Source organism: Pygoscelis adeliae, unplaced genomic scaffold (assembly GCF_000699105.1).
Source record: "Pygoscelis adeliae isolate BGI_AS28 unplaced genomic scaffold, ASM69910v1 Scaffold263, whole genome shotgun sequence".
Classification (NCBI taxonomy): Eukaryota; Metazoa; Chordata; class Aves; order Sphenisciformes; family Spheniscidae; genus Pygoscelis; species Pygoscelis adeliae.
In genome coordinates this window covers 113745-125270 of record NW_008824552.1, presented here as the reverse complement: position 1 = coordinate 125270, position 11526 = coordinate 113745, and the positions used below count along the sequence as shown (strand labels likewise).

Sequence of the window (11526 nt, the reverse complement as noted above, 5' to 3'; positions counted from 1 at the left end):
CCTGCTGAAGTTGTGCCAGATACCCTACAGGCAAGATTTTTTTTCTCCTCATCAGATGTTGCCTGACCTGTCACGAACATAATAGCAAATCTATACCATCTTGCCTGTGGCACAACGTTCCTTACGGAAATACTTCATTTCCCAAAGCAGCAATGGCGTTTTCATTGCTGTGGCTTCTGCTGTTAATTTAAAAAGTTACCGAAAATCAACAGCTAAGCAAGGTCAGACTGAGTTTTCTGAACCGGCTGGAAAACTCAGCATACACAAACACCGTTGCCTCTCCTAAACAGCAAAACCAGACTGACTGAGTTTAATCATGGTTACTGTTGGAAGGTTTTGAAAGCTGTAATGTTCTAATTTGTGATGACAAAGGTCTACATAGAGCAAGTACAGGAAAGACAATACTTTTTTTTTAATATATTCCTAATGCAGCTGGGACAAAAAACCCACAAGCTCTCAGGCAACCACATTCTTCTCCAATCCCAAACGGCAGCCTACTTGTCCGGTGGACTGAAGAGGATACGGAGGTATCTCTATCTCTAAATAATCTCAAGGTGTTATTTAGAAAACAGTTTATAAAACACCTTGGTAATGCACTGAGAATAAAAGATAATATTAAGACCATGCTGAGTTTTGGAAACTTTAGTGACCTGTTCTACTTTCAGAATGCACAGAGTCTAAATGTCTTGAAATTTTAATTTACTAATTGCATTTTTATCACAATTTCTCTAAGAAGTTACAGACCATTTTTAGATAGATGTACTGTCTCATAATGGCATTTTAAGTTTCATGCCCCTTCCATGTAAAGAAGCCATAAGGGAACAAAAAAAGAGAAAGGAATTTAGGGCCTTTAGACACAAGCATAAGTCTCCCTTTCGGCGGAAGGGACAGGTATGACTCACCTGCTTTAACTTACTCCAGAAACTGCAGTAACACCGAAACTTTCTCCGTTATTCCTGAACAAAGTACTATATACATTTTATTCTTTATATGCATCATCCCTTCACTATAGCACCTCATATGCTTTTACAACCATCAAGCATAACCAGTTTTCAGAGGAAAGAACAGAGACACTTTAGCTGGGCCTCTCTTTTCAATGTGAAAGTGTGCGTGGGAAGCGGTGGGTTGCTTGAGAAAGAAAACGACAGTATGACTTTTCTTTGTTTCACAAGCTATTTAAACAAGCTGCTGACCTGTAGCTTATGCACTTTCGGGTTCTGGTAGACCTCCTTTCAAGCAGCTTTGATTTTGGCTTTTTGGAATCTTTCTTCTTTTCTTCCTGACCTTCAGGTATTTCTGGCTCCTGTTCACATCAGACAGAAGTGTCAAAAAGCTTTATCTCCCCCCTCCCTCCACACTCATTACGACTGAACTCATACGATACAGATATTCATACAATCTAGAAAGCTCAGATGCCCCACACAACGCATTTTGGCTTCCAATATAACGACTTGTTACCGCAGGGTTCAGGTGAACACTTGCGCATATTGCCCTTACTGGCTACATGATTTCAGAAACACAGAGTTTAAGCGTTCCAGGCTAGCGCATCGTTGTGTTGAGACTGCAACGCTGAGATCGTGCCGCAGGTGATACTCCCAGGACTAGTACATGCAGCGGCTGAACAAATCGTTGCTAGCATCTCTACATACTGAGCACAGGGACACCTTCACATGGTGCAGTTTCAATAAAGTTCCACAAAGGTTAATTTTATGATATTGTTTCCAAGTTATTAATTAAAAAAAAAAATCTGCCCCCAGGCTGAATTTTTCAAATATTTGCTCCCAGCCGTAGACTCTTCTGCAAGTTTGTAAAATCTGTTATCTGTTATCCAGAGACAGGGGGAGAAAGTTGGCTTTATTACAGTCCGAGTGGAAAGTCTATGTTTAAAACAAACAAAAGTTTCATTTTAAACTCTCATGCAAGGAACAGATTATACAATTTTGAACAAAGGCATTTGGCTAAGACTTCAAGAGAATCGTTTTCAAATGTATTTAAGAAGTGAGAAGAGGCTGTTCTCCACATGAATAAAAACATTTTTCCTCTTCTGTAAAGGGAAACCATATAAAAGCATCTGTTAACAAAACACTAAATGTTATAGTTTTTAACTACATGTGACTTCAATATACATTTGTCAGAGGCAAATGTTATGCTTCTAGTAGATACTACGTATTCCCTCTGAAGCCTAAGCCAGAAACATTTGTTTCCATCCGTTCCAAAGGAAAGCTATGACAAAGAGCTCAGACCTAGATAACTATACAGCAGACACCAGCGTTAATAAACCGAATCCCACCTTTACAAACTACAGAACGGCAGAGCACTCTACTCGGAACCCAGCTGTAATGGATAGGGAGGTGATTCTGTAGTCCTTCACTGACAGAGGACTGTGTGGCACCAGTTGGCTCTAATAAACATGATAACACTCCCTTGGTTTCTCTGCTAAATTCAATCTCAGTCTAAAACGAAGGGTCTAGAATTATTTCTGACCTGCATATAGATTGATTTTTCTATCCGAGATGCTACTAGCACTTATAACACGCCACTGAGAAACTCTGTCCCTGAGAAGTTTGAAAAATGAAACAACACAGACACAGTAACTTACCTGAGGTGGAATGATGTTCTCAATACTGATACCCACATACACCAATCGCTCTTTTCTTTAGGAGAGAAAAAATGAAAATAAGCTTACAGAAAGACTGCAGATATCTGAAATAATGCTGTAATTAGCACCATTTGAAGCTCTTACTATCACTAGACAGAAACATCCCAAGAGGATGTTCCAACTGAAAACAGTTATTTTAATTGGAATTATGTGCTAAATCTCATACGATTACATTTTCTTGCAGGCATAATGTAAGAGATTTCCAGAGTTCTGACAAACAACAGTACTTGAAGATTGCAGGCACCACACAAATGATTGAATTGGGGTGTGACAAGCAATTAAAACAACTGAAAAATAATAATGTTGTGATCAAGATTATGCTGTCAGATCCATAACTACCACCAACCTTGGAGGCGCTGAAAGATAAAACAGGAATTCAAAATCACACTGAACTGGAAAAATTACGTAAAGATGGGATGCAATCCAAAACGGACAAGTGCCAGATTTTAGACCCAGGCAACAATCAACTCTAGAAACACCGGGGAGCAAATAACTGCCTACGTAGCAATTCTTTGCCAGAGGAGAACAGCCTGAACAAAGATCAACAGAGTCAAGCTGCTGCAGAAACAACTGTGATGACAGATGGACGCGTGAACAGGAGAACAGCCTGCTGAAGGAAGCCAGCCACGGTAGTCAGCCCTGTTCACACCTAGCTGGAGTACTTGGTGCCATCTGGGCACCACACATACTTCGAGAAAGATGTGATCCCGCTGAAGAGTTCAGAGCTAGCCAGTGGGAGTTACTGGAGGGCAGCAGACATGCCCTATTGAGAAAGGCTGAAAAAAACAGAATAGATTGGTCTAGAGAACACTAGACCGAAGACGGGAGAGCAAACAGTACTCAAATACAGGAAAGACTCTTGTAAGGAGAAGTAGGCTGTCCTCCTTGTCCACAGTACATTACAGGATTAAATCAAAGTGAGTAAAATTCAGTTTAGACTTGGCTTGCCTCAGCTCTAGCATCTTGCATCATCTGAATTGCCCTGGGCACAACCTGGCTCCTGGCCTCTACTTGTGGCTCCTGAAGGACACGAGTCTCCCATAGGTCTTGTGGTATCTGTCAGTCCCAACTAGAGATGTCTTGAATATCCTAGCACCTCGCAAACAGCACTGGGTGCTGGTCTTCAGGCTACGGAACTGAGCTTTCAAAAACAGTCTGTCAGGAAGAATAGCCAGGTACTGCAACAGACTGAGGTGGGTAACCAAACTGCCATCACCATAGGATCCCTACCAGCCTTTTTCTAGGAAAACAAGGGATAATTTAAACAAATGAAGATATCAAAGTTGGTGGCATTTATTGGGCTCTGCAAGGACTCTAAAAGCAAGCCACATCTCTACAGATTTTAAAATTGTTTTGAGTAACTATTTTAGACCATACACGCTGAAGAACAATCCTGTGTGGGGACAAGGTACAAACTAGATATTTGCCAGCAGACCTACAACTTTCATAATCTAGTGAAGCATCACTACAGTTGAAATGAAATCATGCAAGAACCAGTGTTAACCTCTTCTGGTGAGCTAAAGTCTCAATCAACCAGAATCAGACTTCTGAAGTTACAGTCAGCAGCTGAACGAACACATACCACGTTACACTTGAGTCGCAACAGGATGTGTCATGTACACAAGTCACGTACACAGGCGAAGTCACCTGTACACAACCGCCTGAGATGCATATTAATTTTCAATACATTTACTTCATATATGCATTATTTTTGGCAAACGGAGGCACCTATGTGTAAAAAAGTTCAAATACTTTCATTAATTTATAAAGAATTGAAGTAAATTTTATAAGTCTTCTGACTAGCCTTCTGTACTATACATTTTTATCCAAATACCTCCTGAAGGACTCTTTACTGAAAGAATCTGGCATAGTATTTTTTCTTAAACAACATGAACAAGCACAGTTCCTAAAGTAATACTGACGAAGAGTAAAAATGGATTTTATGTTGTTTTACAGCCAAAAAGACCATTAACTTTGACAACTCTGTATCATTATATCTAAACTGAAATTTCTGGCTGCGTGTGAAAGTAATTGGTTTTGTCTCCTGATGTCAGTTCTCCAAACTGATAGATCAAAAGAAATATTCATTCATCTGAGCACCACAAGATTGGCTGGATGAGGAAGAATTTTGTCATACACCATGCAAAATCACTACGGTCTTGAAAATGAATCAAAACAGCATCTTAAGGCAAGGAATACAACTCCTAAAATGAGAAAGGAACTAGAAATATAAACGTTTTAGTGTTCAGCAAGTGTCTTCGATAGTTTCCTCCACTTCTCATTTCTTGTGATGCAAAACATCAAGAGAGGGGAGAGATGAGAAAAATGCAGCTGTTTTTAAACATGATCGGCCAGGCTTTCGAGATCTGCTTTTCTTCTCCCTGGCTTGAGTACACACTGCTTAAGAAATTAGTAAATGAAACAAGCCAGTCCTGCTGAGGTAAAGGTCTTAAAGAAATGCAAAATTAAGTATCTAATGCATTCCTTATTAGTCTGTAGTACACAGAAGCTCGACACTTTAACCAATAGTTTAAACATTTGAACCAACAGGTCTCCAACAGTAGGTGCAGATAAGCACTGACTAGTTATAAACTCTTCTAGACGAATCCAGAAAACATTTTCTCTCATGTAAGCAGCTGCAAAGGTTGCTACAGAGAAGTCATGAAGGTGTGTGTGAAAGGAAGTACTCCACCTGATTTGGCCTGGGGGAAGTAGAGAAGTAGTCCCCAGAGGGATTTTTCTACCCAGAATGTCTGAGGGTCTCTAACATGAACTAAAAGGGGCATCCATAAAAGCTTTAATGGCCATTCCCTCTAGCTGGTGGTAGGACATGATTATAGAAGTTAGCGTGTACGTGAGAAACCTGAAATTCAGCCAGCTTGTTGCAGAAGCATCTTCAATTCATGAACAGAAAAAAAAAAAGAGGTATGACTTCAATCTATGTATTTGTAAGTCAATGTGAAACCTAAAGTTTTCATTAAAAAAGCCTGTGCTGTAACGCTTTGGGGATGTGTAAGAATATAGCTGAGTAGCTGAATCCATTTCAGTCAGATTCCTGAAAGCTAGGGAATAACTGAAAGAGCACGACAGTATCGCTAGTTCAAAAAGCACAATAACAACACTGGTTCAAAGAATCTATTGCGTGCGTGTGCCCACGATGAGACAGTTGGTTTTCTTCTTTGCCAAAAAGACAGACAACATGTACTGTGATTTTACAGAAACACTGCGTTAAAATATATCTGTGCCCCACACAACCAACCCGCTTTAACTTTTGCACTGAGCTGTAATAAGGACTATAATTTCTTCTACCATTATAATTCTTCAGCCTTTTCACCTTACAACTTGCTAAAATATACCATTAAGTTGAAAGACTTCAATATTGAACTACCGTATCATGAAATCTTTTATAACCCAAGCTCATTTCTCTTTTTAGGAGACTTTAAAAAAAGATTAGAAAATAACACACACACAAAAAAAAAATCAGTCTTATGATATACAATAGAAAACATTAGGTTCATTTGGTATGAGGATCAGATTGCAAAATGGTTGTTAAACATCTGTTTCAGACATTGAAAATGCTGTATCAATTGCATGCTCTCCTGTAACCGTTAAAAGATCGTATTTTTATGCAACACTAGTGATTTCAAGAAAGCAAGACAGAATGGGAAAAGCTTGCATTCCATGTAATGTTTGCCAGCAGAATATTTACCAAAGTATGTCCAAAAATATCGTTCACTAGTAATGGGTCTTCCCACCATAAAACAGAGCAGCAGACACAGTTCCTTTGTGTCCCATACTCCTGCACAGATGGAGGCTGCGTGTAAGCTGAGCTCACTCATAAAAATAGCTAATAGTTCCGTTCCCAGAGCTACAAATTCACTAGAATTGGCAAGCCATGGATAATTTTACCACAGCGTGATCTAGATCCACTCTGAGCAGAAGTAGCGATGTTAGGAACAGTTGGTACCTGATCTGTCACTATCATTGTTGCTGCTGCAAAAGCAGTAACAAACAGGAGATTTGAAGGAAGCTGAAAACAGGGACAGATTGCGCTCCCCTCTTCCCAGCACCGAATCACTACATCCCGCGTGATACTACAGTGCCTGCTACAAATGCCTGGAGAAAAGGAGGCTGAGGGGAGACCTCATCGCTCTCTACAACTACCTGAAAGGAGGTTGTAGCGAGGTGGGGGTCGGTCTCTTCTCCCAGGTAACTGGCGATAGGACGAGAGGAAACGGCCTCAAGTTGCGCCAGGGGAGGTTTAGATTGGACGTGAGGAAAAATGTCTTTACTGAAAGAGTGGTTAAACATTGGAAGAGGCTGCCCAGGGAAGTGGTGAAGTCACCATCCCTGGAGGTATTTAAAAGACGTGTAGATGAGGCGCTGAGGGACATGGTTTAGTGGGCATGGTGGTGTTGGGTTGACGGTTGGACTCAATGATCTTAGAGGTCTCTTCCAACCTTAATGATTCTATGAACTATGAGCCTGCTCAATTACTGTCTTTAAAAGGGTCTCACCTTCTGGTGAAATTTGCCTTTTAAGATACAACTCATGCAAAGTTTTGGTTAATAATGCGTACAGACCTTATTAAATTTTGCAAAGTACTCAATGTATGTCCTAAGAGGTATACATTGTGCAGACTGTGTTTCATGTCCCTCATTTTCAGGTCTGAAAACTGCAGATAGGATGTCCCAAATATTAAGGATGTTGTTCATAAATGCCATAGACGGGTTTGCATTTAGCCTTCGGTAATGGCAGGGGGGGACACAAAATTTCATGCAAAGTTGTAATTCAGCTGACACCCACTGCTGCTACAGCAATTGTATCATCTTGTAAATTTGGCAAAGTTTAACAGAATCTAAAGCAACAAGACTGAAAAACCACATTAATCTGGATGACCTTTGTAACAAAGTCAGGCCTTAACCTTGCATACAGCAGGAACTCCACGCACGGCTGACAGTATTACTAACACGTGCAGCTGAACCAGTGCTGAAGACCATTTAACTACTGGTATAGGAAAGCCAGATTTGTGTTCAGGCACCTTAACCAAAGTTTAATACAAATGTATTTGCTTATCTTTTCCAGTTATTGGACTTTTTCTCCCTTCTTGCAAGCTCTCCCAGCGCTGCGCCACCAATAATCAGTGGGAAGTCAAAACTGGTCTTACCAACTCCCCGTCTCGTCGCTACTTTCCTCCCCAGTCCCCGGCTATTTTAGTGCTTCTTCAGTTATTACTACCCCTCTGCATAGCAGCTTGCTGTGAACGCAACCAAACAATAGTACCTGCGTTCTGCACGCTCCTTCTTTTTTAAGACAACATCCAGATCTTGTAATTGTTCTTCTAATTTCTCACAGAGTAATTTCTAAAGGAATGAAACACAACATTAGTTTCTTTCATAACCAACTATTTTCATAGTGAGCTGATGGTCAGACACTTCATTCGCTATTTCTGCATTTGTCAGGAAGAAGGGCGAGTGCCTTGCTACACTGGAGGCTCCTCTTCAGTGAACAAGGCTTTACAACAAAGACTGCCTTCCTAGAACACGCGTGCTTCACCATGAACTGCTATAGAGATGCATCCTCCCAGTAACTGGCGTTTACTATAGGAAGCAGTGTGCCTAAAGCAAGTATTAAAGATGTTTAGAATAAACATACTTCTAAATTAGTACCACGTTTTTGCTGGTATTTACAACTTTGCCTCGGAGAAACCTAAGGATTTCACAGACATACATAATACACATACAGAAAGCTGAGTGCGTCCACACACAGTGATACCTGTTTGTCCCTTCTCTTAATCTTTGGGAGAACACGTGAGTCTGTGGACACCGCAGTAAAAAGCAGAGACACGCTTCAGGATCATTTTCTTACCAAATGTTCCATATCTCAGAACACCACTTAATACTCAAGGAGCCATATGTAAAAAATGACTTTTTACGGACAAATTGTGCCTTATTCCATGTTAATGCCCTCATCGTACTATTTCCGAGGATGATCTTCACGCTTTTACAAATCTGTCATTTTTCATATTAAAAATTACTAAACAGCAACAGAGCAAGGAGATGCTCTAACTACAAACTGCAATCCCAAACAGCATAAAGAAAACATTCGTACATGCTCAAGATCATCGCTACTTAAAAAACCTCCTCAGAAGACAACTAAAAATCAATGCTCAACACAGCCGTATCATGTCATGTCCTCGATGCAGCCAGATCACGTCATGTCCAGTGCGGCTAGGTTTTTGCAGGGCAACAGCCCTTTTGGCAAAGAATTTTCCTAAAAGCAAAGGAGGGGTTTGGGATCAGGCAGATTATTCTGAAAATGTGCATAAATGGTTGCCCATTAATTTCAGAAGAACAGCATCACACGCTCTCCAGCTTATCCTCCCAAGCACCATCCCTGCGAATCTTGCTGTTTTAGATGTACACTAAATGAAACTGGACATGTGCACTATGGTTTGGGGTTGGGTTTTTTTGGCAGAAGCAGCTTCTAACCTTCCAAAAAAGCGTTCATACTTGTCTGCTACTCGACAAGGACAACGCTGGCTTTCCCAGCGGAGGCAAACTATACCGTGAGGCTCATGAGAAATGGCAGCTTTCTCTAACCAGCTTCTGAGCAAATGTCTCTGAAGAAGGAACAGTGCTTCAGAAACAGCTGCTTGCTTTGGCCACTGATCCGTCCCTTGCTGCCTACCGCTTCCCCCTCCAGGGTGATAACATGACGTTTCTTCTGGGAAAAATTAAGACATCATATTTTTAATACTATGTTAGTCTTGAGGTAATTTAACCAAAGATGGGAGAAGACCAGTGTGGCTGGAGGTTCCCATGTACAGGTCAGTCATTCATCGCTAGCAGAAAAAAAGGGAAAGGAAAACCACCTCACAAAACTCAGTTTTACTAATGGGCAAGAGGGAAGATCAGCATCCCCACGATCCATCGCAGTCTATTTTTTAACAGAAAAACAATAAAAGAACTTGTTAAACTCTCAACAAATCTCCACAACTGCAAGCAAAGCTGAAAAGGAGAACAGTGAAGCCAAATAGGAACCATACGTGCTGGCAAGGTGGGCAGAACCACTCTCCGTCAGGGATTATCATCAAAGGAGGGCGAAGGCAGGCTGTGTGGTATCCACTGTCACAAGAGTCGCACAACAAAATCTGTAGAAACAAAACGAATCATGAGTATCTTTTGGCGTTCACAACACGTAACAAGCTCCAGAACTATTCCACCAGCCAACACAGAAGCGCTTTATAATACTTTGGACTGTGCCAAAACCAAAAAAACTCCTGTATCACTAAACACTAGATGTTTCCAGGGCCAGGGGTGTTTTTTATGGGGAAGTTGGTGTATCACAGTTTTCTATTTTAACACCAGATTTCCTCTGTGTTCTTGGGCACTTAGTACTACTGGGCTATGTAGACTGTGTGCCCATAGTGTGGAATCCGGTAATGCTTTCCAGATCCCGGACTAAGTGGAAAACCGCATCTGGACAAGATGTGGCGTGAACTGTTTTCCCTGTACACTCACGTCCACATGAAGGAAACCTGGCTATTTCCTCGATCAGGATGATTTTATGTCCAGGACGGCAGAGACAAAGCCTCTTAGAGGTGTACAGAACTAGGCAACTGCTAGAGTTCATTCTTAGCTGGGTAAAGCTTGAGATATCCCTTCCCATTAAAAAGCGAGGAAAAAAGCTGGTATAAGCTGTGGGAGTATCTATTGGAATATTTACCTCCAGCATCCTAGATTTCGAACTTTGTCTCAACTATGCTAGGATATCTGTCACACACCTGAGAGTATGCTTATTTTGTGGATTCATAGCAGGACTGCACGTTATGATTTCCCAGATAAACGGAGGAATTCACGATGATATCTACTGCTGATGAACCAGAACCATAAACATTAGAAATAGTGAAAGCTCGCTGTGCTCTTTCTGCATGGGATTTTGCTACATCCAGTTCTCAGAGTGATGTGCAGCTGTATCCAGCGGGGATGACTACGTAGCTGTGACCGTGTCACAAGACACTGGAGTGCATACATTGTACGTCTCCTCTGTGTTCACTCAGATTGCAGGCACAACCTCAAAGCCTCACCCAGATTAATTCTCAATGGGCTAAGTTGTGTTATACCTCATAAAAGACGACATTTCAGAGGTGGTAAACAGAAGAAACTTCCTTCCCTCCTCCGTAAAGGTAAACTCATCTACTCCTGCATACAGCCAACTCAAAGGATGATGTGCCTTCAGATACCACCAAAGCCAACCCACCACAGCCAACAGAAGCTTTCTCCAAAAGCCTACCAGCTCAGGGTGATTGGGAAGGCCACACTTCTTGCACGGCTCATCGTCATCAGCAGGTGCGGCTTCTTCTTCCTCCTCTTCTTCCTCTTCCTCCTCCTCATCCGAGTTTTTTTCGCTCTCTGAGTCCTCGCTTTCTTCATTACTTGAGTATTTCCACCTGCCACGTGTTCGCGTACCCGTCCACCGAACTTTGCTTCTCTATGAGATATACCATTTCAAAGAGAAAACACAAAGGAAGCTTACAGAGTTTCTTCCCAGATCTTAAAAAATACTTGTCTCTACAGTGAAGTGATTAATTTCAACCAGAACAGCTGCAGTAAATTTACAACAGAGCATTTCAATGAATAGATTGTCTTTCAAAGAGCCTTAAAATGCAGCAGGATAATAAAGGGAGAAAAATTCCTATCTACCTGCAGAAAGAAATTTCCAAATAAGATTTAAAAGTAGGAAGATAAATTTGTCACTCAGCCCCTTTTCTGTATGTTGACACAGTAAGCTTGCTTGTGAACACGGCAAATTCCACATTTAAACTTTCCGACTTTTTGATGACAGCTTTCCTCAATCCAGAGGGG

At 41.2% G+C, this 11526-nt stretch overlaps 1 protein-coding gene across 1 annotated transcript in view; it reads right to left on the bottom strand.

Annotated features, from left to right (window-relative positions):
* The window catches only part of RSF1 (remodeling and spacing factor 1), a 41629-nt gene that overhangs the window by 15323 nt on the left and 14780 nt on the right, over window positions 1-11526 (bottom strand). Inside the window, exons 6-10 of the mRNA XM_009321925.1 lie at window positions 10955-11152; window positions 9708-9812; window positions 7943-8022; window positions 2600-2654; window positions 1194-1303 (exon numbers count right to left, since the gene is read on the bottom strand). Coding sequence (XP_009320200.1) covers window positions 1194-1303; window positions 2600-2654; window positions 7943-8022; window positions 9708-9812; window positions 10955-11152 — 548 coding nt within the window. The remainder of the gene's footprint in view (window positions 1-1193; window positions 1304-2599; window positions 2655-7942; window positions 8023-9707; window positions 9813-10954; window positions 11153-11526) is intronic.